The following is a 15,005-nucleotide window of genomic DNA, read 5'->3' as shown; positions in this document are numbered from 1 at the left end:
ACTTTCTGGGACTTGTGTTTTTAATATCTCAAGGCAGCCGTACCGAGTGCAATGTTTGTGTTACACTATTGTGTATGGCATGGCAGTGAGCGACTGTCATTATAAATACGTACAGCATTGCTTTACGGATTTGTTTTACAGCATGAAGGCCAAAGTCAGTAGTAGGTGGCAACATGGATCTTATTTCAAAATGCAAAAGAACAATAAACCAAAAAAAAAAAAAAAAACGTGATGAAAAAGGCTATCCAAAAAACATAAACCTTGAGTGTAAAAAACATGTTATGACTAATTTCTCGTCCCTAGAACTTGTTTGCATTCTGAATTGCTCGGTCAGGGCTCTCATAATATTTAGTTTAAGCTTTACGGGTTCTGAACTCCACAACTCTCCAGCGCAGCTTGTAAAACTAATATCTGTAATAAAAACACAGTGAGCCGTTTGCAAGGTACACACATTGATGGGAAAAAGTAATCTTCCTGTAATGAGCCAGGAGACTGACCCAGTCTCTGTTAAACTTGGCAGCTGCTTCCAAACAGTGTAGGAGACGCACAAGCATTCTGCACTTACTGGAAAGGTTCCTCCTATTATATAGAAAATATCTCCCTCCTCTAATTTAAAATGAATATGTATTTTGTATTAATTACTAATCATTTTAAGCAGCAGCATGTTTAACAATGCCACTGCACTGTAGGTTTCACAACGTGCATAATTTATTCATTTTTAGTTATACAGTATCTACTGTTAGTTAATTGGATGTACCACAGTAGATTATATTAAAAAAAAAAAAAAAAAACTTTTTTCTGTAAATAGGGCTCTTTGTGGAAACTAATATCTAACAGGGCATGTGTGTCTCGTTAGTGTACTTTTGTATCTAAAGCATACTCCCTTTGACCCTACCTTAGTGATCTAGATACTGTAGTGAGGCTCTTTCAGTCCATTCCAAACCAGGAACTTGTTCCAAGGACCTTCAGTACTTAACTGAACACCTGCGCTCAATCAAGCAATTAAATACCTGGCTGAAACAAGGCTCTGGACGTCTCAAGTCAACAAGTTAGCACAATGTTGAAACAAAGTCCCGCAGGCACAAGTGAGGATGTAAACGATGAAGTATCTAAATACTGCTGGTATGTGTATTAGCTGGTGTTGTACAGCACATGCTGTACTTCCATGCACTTTTAGAGGCTTTTGCTAATTAAATCTAATACTGTTTAGATATGGCCCCTTAGCTGGTACTGTATGAATCAAGTGTGCAGACCTTGATGTCAGCCTTATTTATCATTTAAATTGCGTAAATTAAATGTAAAAAGACAAGAGTAAGCTTTTAATTCTAATATTTATGACACATGTATTTTATGTAAATTAATATTTTTCCAAACCATTTTTGGGACCAGCATCTGTTTTTAAAATGTGAGGACTAAGCTACGGAATTCAATTGAAATTCAATTGGAATTTAATTGAAGATGTCAGTGAAAGGTTTTTAAATCTTTCTTACTGGGGGGGAGGGTGCTCAGACTCCTTCAGTAAAAATATACTTACCGTATAAGATGGGTGATCAAAAGATCAGTGCCCTGCTTTGAGATCTTATTCATACATTTAAAATATTGTCTCTCAAACTACCTCGTACATTACTGTATGTCCAATCATGAATGCACTGCAACGACTGTTATACATTTGGCTGCTGTTACTATATTTTTGTTGGAACCATGTTTTTTCTCTATTTTACTGAGAACACTCCCCCGCACTCCTCTGTATGGTTGTGTTGAGGGGGCTGGCAAGACAACTACTGACTGAACAGTGTCAAGAGAAAAGTTAGTTCATTACAATCAGTTGTACGCTCATTTTTCCAGGTGACCAGGAGCACTGAGGGCAGAGGTGACAATGACTGCCAACAAGAATGCCAAAGCGTCTCACCGAGCAGGAGGGAATAAAGCACCCCGGGACATCCCAGACAGGTTAGTGATGGGTGACCAGTGAGGGAGATGCTAACGAAGATCTGCAATACAGGAGGGGCTCTTTAATATGTACTGTAAGGCTGGTAAGGCCTCCACACCAAAATGCAATTTGTTCCATTTATTTATTTATTTATGTATGTATTTATTTATTTATGTATGCTTGTATGTATTTGTTTTACATTGTATTTTGATGTAAATACCTATTTAAGTCTGATCACATATTAGCAGTAAATCTAAAATTATTCAAATCATTACTGGCCATTCAAAGTAATATGCCATTGAAATACTGTTATAACATTTTTGGAAGGAAAACGATTATTTCTGGGAATTCGTGCCGTGGGCTAGAGAATATGTGCATTTACCAAACAGTTTATAAGAATCTGGGGATAAGCACATGCATGAATAACCACATATTTGGCATTCAATACTGTATACTTTTTGTATACTTTCAACTACCGTGCAGTACCTGTCAGCTTTGTTGATCTTGTTATTAACCTGATCATGAGACAGTTTTTGGTTTTAGGATTTTTTTGGGGGATTTCTATGAGGTATTTCGTTTTACTGTGTTCTCAATGTCGACCATGGTTACAGTGTGAAAGATTCACCTAATTTAAACTGGAAATACTCTATAAAGCATGTGATCATGGCCCAATAAATACTGATCTCCAGTGCTGTCAGTGCTTAGTCTGTGTACATACGCCAGTTACATCGACTGCAGAGCTGATAGCAATGGCAGGTCGGAATTGAGTGTTGTCATTTTTATATCACTCTACATGCAAATGAAAGACCATACTGCCTGGTGCTCAGGAAGAAAAAATAAGAGGAAATTAAAATTGAGTTAGTGGAAGTTTTTTATGTTTTCCTATAACAAACACAAAAAAAAAGACTGCTGCTCCTAGTCTTTATAGCTGTGGCTCAGAGATAAAGGCAACATGGTGGAGTTAGTACTCATGGGGGGAGGTATCAGATAGAGAAATATATATATATACATCTATATTACCCCATGTACTACAGTACATCTTGAATTACACACAGGATACATTTCATTTCTTCCCTTTCTAGTCTAGTATCTTTACTTGTTTAATTCAGTACTTTAATACACTTTTCTTGAGCAGTAAACTTAAAGGGGTTAACCAAAAATAATGAAAATGCACATTACAAACCCCCCTCCACACACACACACATAAATAAAATCAGCTGTCATCTAAATTGTCTTTGGTGATTAATTAGATTTGGGGTCAGAGGTTTTAGCCTGTACACTTTATGGCTGTCACAGGGACTGAAAGGATGCTACTGCAGTGAATAAGGAAACATTCAGCTTTGAAGTGATTGAGTTAAGTTTTCTTAAGAGACGCACAGATAGGCAGAGGAAAAGCTGAGCCTGTTTTGTGTTAGTGTTATTTAGCTTGAGCGTAGATTCACCAAAATTGTGGGAGAGCCATGGCTGTGGTGGAGAACCTTTCTGTGTTTGAGAATTCTGATTACTTTGTTGTTCTTCATTCATAGAAAGTGTTCTATAGTAGTTAGCTGTATATTTAGCTCAGAGTAACCCGGCTGAAATGTGTCTCCTACCCTGTTCCTTTTATCATGTGGAGAGAATTACTGTTACTTGTGTAGGGTTGCAAAAGCATCTTCAATGTGGAAGGGTAGGTTGTTGAAGGAGCAATTCCCACAGATGTTCTAAGTTGCACACTAGCAAAGCAATATACTGTACATTTATCATCCAGTTATCTTGAGAGAAACTTCCAATACAGCATTGCATGCAACATTTATAATAATGTTATACTATATTCTCAACTGAGTGTAATTTGTTTTTCTGTAACACACTTATTATTATTACTTTGAGTGCCTAAACACAGTACCATTTTCAATTCCAGTAATATTTCTGTCTTTCAGAAATGTAGTTTTGCTGTAGACAATACCCTTACCTACAGCTTCACTGCTTCTGTCTTTAGAAAGATATTGTAACACATTTTACTGTATTGCACATCACCGTAGCCAAGCTAGACTTTGAAATACGTATCCAAACCATTCCAAAGCTTTTGATAAGTTTGAACATGATTCTTTGTGTTTTCAGTCACTGGAGTGAAAGGGGGGAGCAAGCACGTCCACTCCTCTGTTGGAACAGTTTTTTTATTTAGCTAAATGAAACTCCTTGCACTATAACAAATGTTGCTCTTTTTAAAGGACTGTAAAACGGGATGCCCATCACTGTAAAGAGTAAAATGACTTCCTAGAGTTGAGAGGCCTGGGTTCAACTCTTTGTACCATCACTGTGGCTGGGGGACCCTTTCTCAGGGCGGAAAGGTACATTTGCGGGTGTGTTAATTGGGCCTCTTTTGAAGTTATCTTTTATCACTGCAACTCGAATCTCTTTCTCCCAGTCTGTCATCGGAGTCAGCAAACAGGAAATGGCCAGGGGCTGACATGCCCACAAACCTCTGCAGAAGCTTGGCTTTGATTGGCACCCTCTGCTGTGTATGTATGGCCCGTACCAGCTCCAGCCAAACGTTTCATAGCTCAGAGTTTGACATCTCCGAACGCACTTGCTGATTTGCTTGTACTGGCCCAGTGCTCTTTTTTCTTTTTTTTTTTGGGGGGGGGGGGGGGGGGGGTGGTAAAGTTAATATATTATTCTGTGTGCTAAAGTGTGTTTCATTTTTTTTTATCTGTATGTATACATACTGTATAGTATATACACCTACTGACTACCTTCTGTGCTGTTGCAGATGTTAAGGGAAATGTTAACACAGTAATGTCTTGCTGAGGTATGACCTAATTGATGAGAACAAAACCTGAAAACTTCAGAATTTTAACTTTTGTACTTTTTGTAAAATATAACAGTTTTTGTAAGTTGACAGTCTGGTTCTGCTTCTGTGAGCTGCAAGCACGGATTTAAAGCGACAGGCACCCAAAAATGCATTCATGTTTTCTGTAACATATATATTGATAGTTCTGCAACAGAAGCGCCTAGAAACTCAAGTGTTCTGGTATCAGACTAACACTGTCTAAGTGTGTACTGAGTTTCAAGAACTTGGCTTTTTAGGTTCAGATACAGCCCCTATGCAGACATGCACTACACATGGTTTTGTCACAAACACGTGTGGAGTTCTGCGCTGCATGTGCTTTGAGGGTCAAACATATACTCTTTGGATAGATAAGACCCTAGTGCAGTGGTACTCAACTGGCTCCTGAGATCCAATCCAGTCCAGGTTTTTACTCCAAGCAGGTTCTAATGTAGTTGATTGAAGCTGCTACAATTAACTGGTTGGAATAAAGACCATAGCCTATTACTTTAGTCTGCTATTAATTAGTCTGCTAAAGGAAGACTCCCCAAAGCTTACCATGGTATAGCAAACATTCACAAGGTTCTGAAATAAATGTTCTTGTGGTGTATCACATTTACTGTACCTCATTGGTTATTATTTAATCTAAGGGTTTATGTGGTATTGTACTTTTTGCTTATAATGTTAGTAGTTCAAGGAATAAATGATATATTCAGAAGCTAGCAGAAAAAATTGATGTGCAGTAGGTAAAAAATACGATTGCACAGCATAATGTTACCACAATGTTACAGCCATTTACCAAAGAATGCCCCGTTGACATTTTAAAACAGCTAAACTAATATATTTAATGTATCTGCTTCATCTTCTGTTAGAAACAACACAGCTTGCAGAGGAATTCATATTTTTCTCCTTTCTGACAGACTGTGGCCTTCTACACTTGGGATTTGCGTGTTTTTTCTCTCTCTCTTTACATGACTGATTTATAATGGCAAGCCAACACAATTCAATTGTTATCTTTGGTCTGTGCAGGTTAAAGTAAATGCTGAATCAAACATGACCCAATAGAAAATCAGAACCTTATTTCAAGTACAGCATGTACCACAACAATGAAAACATGAATTTTAGAATCTAGAAAGCCCAAACGCAAAATGTTGTTATCAAGGCTGAATATATTTTATTCAGTGTCCAGACCATTCCATAGGGCTGTTTCATGAGCTATTACAGACAATGAGCGGCTTAGTCAAACATAATTGCTGCATACTGTACAGTTTATTATTCAGATGTACCTGTTCTTGTGTACAGGAATGGCGCTGAGCTATATGAAACTGGACTTTTGGTCTGTTTGGCTTGCTTCCTTGCATAAACAGAGCTAATCAGCTTCAGTGAGTAAGTTAAACTTGTTAACCAGATAGCACATGTTAAACAGTTTTTAAATAGTTGCTCACCTGTAAAAAGCCCTTCTAATCCAGGAACGTCACAAGCATTTATAAAGCTTTTGTATAAATGATGTTACTACCGTTTTACAGATTCTATTTAAACAGTTAAAACTGACCTCCACTCCTTGTGCTTGTCTGATTGGGGCCTGGGTGGCAGTGGGGTTGTGAGGTTTGTTCCCACACAGACTCCAGACCTACAGAGCAATGTACTTGGTCTTGCTGAATCTCACATGCTATTGCAAAAATACCTAAAGAACCTCCAAAAACAGTTTTCTCTGCAGCTGATTTTCCTTTGATTTTTACATTTAAGCAAAACCTCCCCACCACAGGCCAAAGTATATAAACTCTGCTTTTAAAGTAAATTAAACACGTTGCAAATGTTATGATTGGATATACATATTAAACCTATTTGGTGCTGGACAGAATTGTATTATTTTATCCTTAACATGCAGATGCTAATGATTACAGAGTAGGCCCTGTCCTTTTTCTTTTCCTCTTCTTGTTTTGTACCATATCGATACTGCAGAATTTAAAGTGTGAGTTATGGCTGTTTCGTGTAACAAGTTTATAATATCTGACATAGGAGACATGATATGTACTTACCTAAGCAGTCTTTATGGTGAGTTGTATTTTGGAATGCAGATAAAACTACAAAATATATGCTGGATACATATAACAGAATGTGTATACTGCACACTATACAGTAATATTATAAAAAGCTAAATTTGCATGGAAAATTGCCTTTTGTCTTCTTAAAGTACACCACCTAAATGTTCAAGTAAAACAAGCCCACGTAAAACAGCAGCCTATGCGTTTATCTTTGGACTTCTGTAATGTTAGCATTGAATGGAAATTCAGCCTTTCGTGAATTAAGAGCAGATCTGTGGATGCCACTGGACTGCTTAATAAATCCATACCTTCAGTGTTAGCCAGTGCTCTCAGTGCCTCCTGGAGTTCAGATTCCACCTGGTTTCAGTGCAGAGTCATTGAAAACCCAGCCTGTTACTATTTTCTCTCACACTAAATGTGCGCAGTGAATAAAGCATGGATGCCATTAGGGCTTGTCCAGCTACTGTTGCTCCGTTTCGTTCATTATGAATTCCACATGGATTATGGACCATACTGTTTATATTACTGAGAGTTGTTTCATTTCTGTCTCTTGTTTTATATGTTATTTGATGTCGACATACTGTAGGCATTCGCCATGCGGTTGTCTTCAGCTTTACTTTAGATTATAAAGGTATTCATAGCTAGTTGAAGGCTATATTGCCACTAGCAGGGCTCGAATATAACGCCGGCCATGCATCAGTTTCCGTGGGCGCCCTTATCAATTGCCGCAATGCCCTCAATATGTATGTCTATAAACGGCCATTATGGCCACAGTGCCCTTTTAGCTACAGCAACTAGAGAAACGCCTGTATTAGGAATTGTTTAGACCCAAACAATAGCAGGATTACGTGGTTACGTTGCACCAAATCCTTACACAATACTTAATAAATATTTAAGTGCAAGGACATTGGTCTGTATAGGACCCCCCACCCCCCGGCATATCACATGTTTTAAACTGATCGAACACAATTGCCTGGGAGTCCAGAGGTGCTGTTCTAACACCAGCACAACACGGTAACCCCAGGTTCATGCAGCAGTTATGATTGTGACCAAACTTATGTGAGTACGTTTTAGCTTAAAGTGAAACGTTGCATTCAAAAAATTTGGAACAATAACGAAAAACAATACAAACAAACGTGCCATAAACAAAATGCCTTGAAAACTTAATAAAGAATTATAATGAAGGGCTGAAATGCAGCAAAAGTTCAATAATTAACAAAAAGTGCAAACGGAAGTGAAAAGGTTACTGTATCAAGCTGAAAGTTATTTTTGTCAACTCCTAAACCAGTGTTGTCTTTCCTATACTCAAATCGTAAAGTTTGGAGTTAACATGAACAGATTGTATCACTTGTTGCATCTTCTTTAGCATCTATCCCAGATATATTCGGTCCCAAAGGGGCAGGCAGGGTAATTTAAGATGTTACCATAATGAAAAACAATACGTGTAATGTGGGTTTTGTACTTAAGCAGAACGCATATAAATATATATATACTTGGGACTGTTATTAGGAAGTGTACTCCTGAATAAAAAAAAAAAAAACATTTAGCGATTTAAAAGAAATGTACTGCAACTTACTTGATTGCAGTAGTAAAACTGCCATTCATTAAACTCAGCTTTCAGATTGTGATAACATATGTGATACTGTGTTTACTGCAGTGTATTTAATATCGTAAATAACAGAACTAACTCTCTGAAACTTGTTTTTTACTGAAGCTATAAATAGTTACATGTGCAGTGTCACCCAACAATTGGATTTGGCAACCAATTTTTTTTTTGGCCTTGACTTAAGTTTAGTGGCCTTGGTGCCCTTTACAAAAGTTTTCAACTGAATGCCATCTCTCATGGTACTGTAAATGCTTCTTATTATATAATTTATTTAATGACACCTCTGCTGCTGTTGAGACTCGTTTTGCAAAATTACGTTTCTGTACTGGGGTGAGTGCATTTTTTTTTTACTTTTCTTTTAGTGATGATGAAACACTCAGGGAGGTGAATGTCTGGCACAAGCTCCATGATGAAAAAGCAATGAGTAACAATATAGGCAAATAAAAATGCGAGTAGGCGTCACCTCTTGTTTTAACATTGTTGAGTTACAGTATGGCAGTCTGTATTGGCAGTCAGATAGAGAACCAGATGTTTAGTTCAGCTTTGAATTTAATTCACGCAGTTGAGCTTCATTCTATTTTTCCATAAGAGTGCATCAGCGTGGGAAACGGATACATGAAACTGAAAGTCAGGTATTGTAAAAGCTAAAATTCCCGGGGCTTGTAGTTTGTTCGGTCTTGTGCTGCAGTATAACATGCAGGGACATCTTTAACTGCTGGTTTTGTCTTGCATGCTTGCGTGTTGAAAGCACTTTATAAGATTATTTAGGGTAATTGAAATTATTTTTTTACAGGATAATGGCAAAGGGTTTGTTATGCGCTTAGTAACTTTGATTTGACCCAGGGCCCAGCTTCGTTCCCATAAACCAGCTCTAGAGCGGAGGTCTGTACATCAGCCACCTCCAAGGAAGGTTGGCAGCAGTGCCACAGTCCCCCAGCAGGGGCCGTTGCAAAGGTACTTCATTGAAACACAGGGAAAGCAGGAATACCAGAACCTTCTTCGTGCAGAGGATAATTAGGCAGATGGCTTGAATGATTGGTTTCGGAAAAAATGAGGGTCATTGTGCTCATTCCGGAATCATGCATAGCTTAAAGTTAATAAATTGCACAAGTCACTCCAACTTCTGTTGCTTGAATAAACTTCACAGTCCTTATGGAGGTCATGCTGTTTTTTTTATGTTGAACCAAATGTAAATTTATCAAGAATAAAACTGCAAACAAGAGTGTTTGTGTTGGTGAAACTTCAGGAATCTTAAAATGTGCTACTACTGTAGATAAACTAGTCATGAATATTTTCATTAAAATTGTTTTACATAAGCATTGAAAATCTGTCTACATTTTTTTTTAATTATCAGAGTATAGGGCATATGCTGCTGGCTAGCTGATTACAGTTTTCAGATGTAATTAACGGTGTAGTTGTTGGACTTGAGCCTAGATCTGCCAAGTCCTAAATATGTAGAACGCTGTGGGCAGTACCTAGTAAAGATGAGGTACACTATTGATAAGTTACAAGGTAAGGACAGTATGTTAGTGTGTGATTGTGATGACATACAGTATGCCGTTTGTTATTTAAAATATAATATTTTTCAAATATGATCAGGAGTGGTTATTACTGTTTCCTTTTTTAAAAGGCAACAGAAATTGTATGGAATTTTAAAGTTCAAGCATTGATTTCAAATTACAGTTGGTCATGAGAACTGTTTTTCTGTGGCAGTGTCAAAGGCATTCTCCAATAGTACGCAAGGCCAGACATACCTGTATCGTTGACAGATTTTAAGGAAACAATATGAATCACTTAACAAATATGTCTCAGATTGGTTTGGGGTCAAAAAACATTGTTTGGTTAAATGTGTGTCCTTTATTTTGAATGTTTTTTTTTTTTCTGCTGTGCTATGCTTGTTGCAAACTGAACCAAATTCTGACCATTGTTCAAATCGTCTGTATATATATATTTCACGTTGCTTAGTATCAACATGCAAAATACTACAAGGATGGAAATAAGGCACCCATTGCATAGCAGTTTGATCCATTCTTGGTTTTACTATGATTTTAATAAGACACACCTGAGCTTGTTACCTATACACTGAGGCTATTCAAGCTTGTAGTAAAACCTGGAATGCGTGGAACTGCTATGCAATAGTAATCTTATTTCCATCCTTGTACTATGCAATTATATATTTTTTCATACATAACTTCAACTTTGTACAGTAAATGAAAATGCTCACATAAGCGGCAAGGTCTATGGACCAATCATTGGAGTGACATGTAGTGGGTACAGAACACTGATGAATGTGGTGCAGAGTTCTGAAATCTGAGGCTGTCAGTCAAGATTGGAAATATATTCACAAGTAACCAAACTGTTTCCAGTTAAAAGGGAAGTGGGTATTTGAAAGAGTGTACTGTAAGAGTTTTATTTGCCTCAACCTGTCCACTGAATCACTGCCTGTGCTTCATTCCAGTTTTCTTTTGTTTCCCGAACTGCACCTAATTGTAACGTCAGAGTGTCATGATTCAATGATCCTGTGGCTTAGATTTCACAACAGTGCTCCTCTTCGCAGCACTGAAAACAGGCAGTGTTGGGAACTTGCGTATTCTGGAAAGCTACGTCAGGTTGAAATGAACAACAGGACATTAGGTAACCTGCCTGGTAAACATGGGAAAAAGCCCTAGTGCAGTTTGTGACATGACTGCAGGTTATTCCGTACCACAGATAGTGAAGTAATTCACTCTGCTTCCCAGCTTGGAAGAAAAAGAATACCGGTATAGTACTGCTAAGGAGGTCAAAGAATGCAGCCTAGAGTTGGTCAATTGAAGGTATTGTACTGTGATTACATAATCATGTTCAGCTAATTGTAATTGCAATACAGTGATAAAAACATGCATATTATACTGTACTTTTCTGTTTATGGTGAACTTAAAGACAATTAAACCCAACAGCTTGTCAGATTTCCACAGGCTGTTTTAGAAAATAGACCTTGCGTTTTCCATCTAAAATGAAGTGTTTTTGCATGCGTTTCTTAAAACTTTGTACCGTAACTTCAGCAGGATTTCTTACAGCTGTAAAGAAGTCAGCCGGTGTGCTTCAAAAGGTGTGTAATGTACCAGCAATCATACACTTATTGGCTTTGTAGAATTTATAATGTTTGGGAGTAGTGTTAGAAATGTTTGCACAGTACTCCCTGTTGCATTATTATTTTATTAGACCTAATGTTTAAGAACCAGTTTCATTTCAGAAGCTACACGGAACAAAAAAAACAACATATCATTTAAGTTATTTTTTTTTTTCCTTCTCTCTCCAGGTGCCAGTCAGCGTCTCCACCCCCTATTTCTTCCCCGGTGAAAGGTCCTGCACACCCTCTGAGCGATAGTGATGAGCCCTGCTGGAAGGGAAGGTATGCCAAGGCGTCAGACTCTAAGCTTCTAAGTCTCAAGAACTGGAGCAATAGAGCCTCAACCCTGAGGAGTGGCTCCACGCTGCCCTCTGACATCGACTCCCAAAACAGACTCCTGAAATCTGTCAGCATTGGCTGCTTGGACACAAAGCTATCACTTTATAAACCTCTGGGAGGAGGCAAGGACCAGAAGGAGAACCATCAGGAGGGCCCGGCCAGTGATGGAGTAAGCAGCAACCAGCTTGGCTGGAGCACGCTGTGCTTGGGACCTGCCTCAAACCACAGGAGTCTCTCCCTGAGCAGGAGCAGTGTTTGTTCTCAGTCCCTGGGCATCCGGAAGAAAATTTCTGAATGGGAGTGCAGGAAGGCAACTCCTGCTAGGATGAGCCTCTGTCTGGACAAGAGACCGCTTGGAGATCGAGTTGGCAACGAGGTTTGTCCGAGCCTGCTGCCCTCCCCTTGCAGCGAGAAGACCTTTGACTTCAAGGGAGTCAGGAGAATGAGCAGAACGTTCTCTGAGTGCTCTTACCCTGAGACTGAAGAAGAGGAGGCATTGGATAAAGAGCCTCTCCCCAGGTTCGAAAAGAGACTGAGTAAGATCGAGCCGGCGAGTGCTTTCCTCCGCTCAAACTCAAGGAAGGAGACTTCAGCTGTGCTGAACAGGATACAGAAAATCGAGCAGGCACTGAAGGACAGCCCCAGTCGAGGTCCTCCTCAGTTCCTCAGCAATTGCTATGGAGCGGACAAGGTGCGAAATAATTCCTTCACTATAGGCTCCCCAGATGATGCCGGAAGCGTGTGCAACAGCAAAAGGGGCAGCTTCAGTTCTGTGGTAACGGAACCAGATTCTACCCCCGGGACTGACAAGGTTTCTAAAATGAAGCAAAGGTTCAGTGTGAGTTCTGAAAGCTCCTATTGTCCTGAACTGCTTCCCGAAAATCCTGACAACATTTCAGTAAACCCTGTACCCAAACCCAAACGCACCTTTGAGTACGAAGCTGACAGGAACCACAAAAGCACGCCTAGCAATGGACTACCTCCCACCCCAACCTCTGCATCCCCTCCCCCACTTCCATCAACTCCAGCACCACCTGTCACCAGGAGACAGAAGAAAAAGAGCATCTTCCACAGGAAGGTACAGAACAGGTAAGAGTCTTTGAATGTCTTCATATTGCATACACGGCCCAAGAGAGATGTTTTGCAGCCTATCAATAAAAGAACTTGCAATTCTATATACATTTCACTTTAGTACATGGCTAATTTGAATACAACATGTTAGGCACATAAAACTGCCACTTTTACTTTCATTAATTCACCCTATTGAAGAATGATGTGGATTACCTCACATTCCGGGAAGGTAGCTAAACCAAAGAAATTAACATGGTCTTCCTCTTTTTCTAACGTTCTCATATCAAGGAAGGATATAATACACTTATTTAAAACAACATCTCTAAATGAAACTTCGCTTGCCTTTTTTTCTGTGCCTCAAATAAACAATCCTGGGATCATGAGAAATAGAAAGACAATCCCTATATTTGCATTTCACAAGTCTCTTCAGGATCTTCATTTGGCAGGGGCATGTCTGGAGCACAATGCATTGTGGTTAGCATTACCAGGTAAATATGTAAGATGGGTTTACTGTATATGTTTAACAGTAGTGTGTTGTTTTTTTTTACTGCTGCAATTAAGTAGCGAGATATTTTGGCCTTTTTTCTTTTTTTTTTTTTTTTTAAAGGGGGGGTGCTCATTAACTAAGGAAATTGCAGAAAAAATGTTTTGAAGATGCTTTCAAATGTTGCTGGTTAATGATGCATGTCTTCATGTAAGTTCCATTCAGTTTACTTTGGACTCATACCCAGTAATACTATAAAGCGTTCGGTTGTTTGGTAAATTCTCAGACCCTAAGACCATTTATCTAGTCCTATATGTGTCACTGATATGTGCTCCAAGAATGCTGAAGTGGCAAAAGAAGCTAAATTACTGCAGTTAAATATTTATTTTTCAAATCAAGAGTGAATTCTTTCTATGTCTGCTGAGACTTCTTATGACAGAAGTTTATTTCTTTAGTTTGGCTTGTTTACCACATCAGAAATGGCCTGAGAATGTAGCAAAGGGAAAAGGACACAGGTCAGGGTTTACTTTTTACTATTCGTTATATTTATTATGTTTATTCTGCATGTGACTTTTGTGTTTTCTTATTTTAATTACATAACGCCGCTCCAAAATACACACCAGACCCGGTAATGCACATTCATTTTCTAGAGGTGCATAATATATTCCAACAATTACAGACCCATCCACAGTCCACAATATTATCATTATATTTCACTGTAACTCTGATTGTGCAGTGTTAATTTTGCCTGGATTCTGCTTTTATTTTAATGAATCAGCTTCAGAGCCCAATCTTCACTTGATCAAACGCGACCCCATTTGAAATATAACCTTGTAGGTATTTTTAAAGCATCTGAAAATTCCTAGTTTAGGTCTTATGTCAGTTTAATATATAAAGTACATTGCTACCCCGTTATAATGCGGTTATCGGGGGGCCATAATTAGGAGACCGTGCTATAGTGTTTGGCCTTATAACAAATATTGTCATTTCTCGTCCCACAAGCCAAATTAATACTGTAGCGTACGGTGGAAAATGAAGAAAAAAGACTTAGCACGGTTCATTGGGACAATTATTCCCTGGGCCACACCAAAAACAACAAACAGTCTTGCACTCTCACAGCAGCACATTCACACAGCAGCTTGTCTCACTTGGCTCAGCCCGTGCTGATGTGGGCGCCCCCTATATGCTTTCATGTCCCCGCGTCCCTGTTGACATGATGAAAAGGTGGCTTGCACTGTAGCAAGTCAACTACAATGACAGGAAGTAAAATAATGGTGCTATAAATAAGTCCTTTCATTTTACAACAAGGATATAGTCAAATATAAAACCAAAGGTATAAACCCTGTAATACAATCCAGTTGAACTTTTGTATAATTCAAAACAGGCAGACTTTTCTGAATGGAAGCCGACAATTCTTGTCCAAAGCTGTAAAACATTCTGAAATTCATATAGTCTTTTCAACAAGTTCCAAATAGCTTTGTGGAAACCCATTAATTTCAAATCCAGAGAGAAATGTTTTATAAACTGGTGGAAAAAGATTACAACAAACAGTATTTTCAACTGCAGTATCTTGGTTAATTAAAACAGCAAAACGTAATGTTATAATTGTTGCTGA

General features: G+C 38.6%; 1 protein-coding gene across 3 annotated transcripts in view; it reads left to right on the top strand.

Moving 5' to 3' along the window:
• The window catches only part of LOC117434887 (DENN domain-containing protein 2B-like), a 66,097-nt gene that overhangs the window by 22,247 nt on the left and 28,845 nt on the right, over nucleotides 1–15,005 (top strand). For 2 of the 3 annotated variants that reach the window (XM_034057568.3, XM_034057567.3), the window contains exons 2-3: nucleotides 1,846–1,950; nucleotides 11,686–12,924. In XM_034057568.3, the coding sequence (XP_033913459.1) occupies nucleotides 1,877–1,950; nucleotides 11,686–12,924 (1,313 nt within the window). In that variant the 5' untranslated portion in view covers nucleotides 1,846–1,876. Of the gene's footprint in view, nucleotides 1–1,845; nucleotides 1,951–8,902; nucleotides 9,020–11,685; nucleotides 12,925–15,005 lie in introns of those variants that run through there. The other variant, XM_059003346.1, reaches the window with a different exon arrangement.

This window comes from Acipenser ruthenus, chromosome 28 (assembly GCF_902713425.1).
Source record: "Acipenser ruthenus chromosome 28, fAciRut3.2 maternal haplotype, whole genome shotgun sequence".
Classification (NCBI taxonomy): domain Eukaryota; kingdom Metazoa; phylum Chordata; class Actinopteri; order Acipenseriformes; family Acipenseridae; genus Acipenser; species Acipenser ruthenus.
Note: the sequence above shows the minus strand (reverse complement) of the source record. Positions and strands in the feature narration are given on the sequence as shown.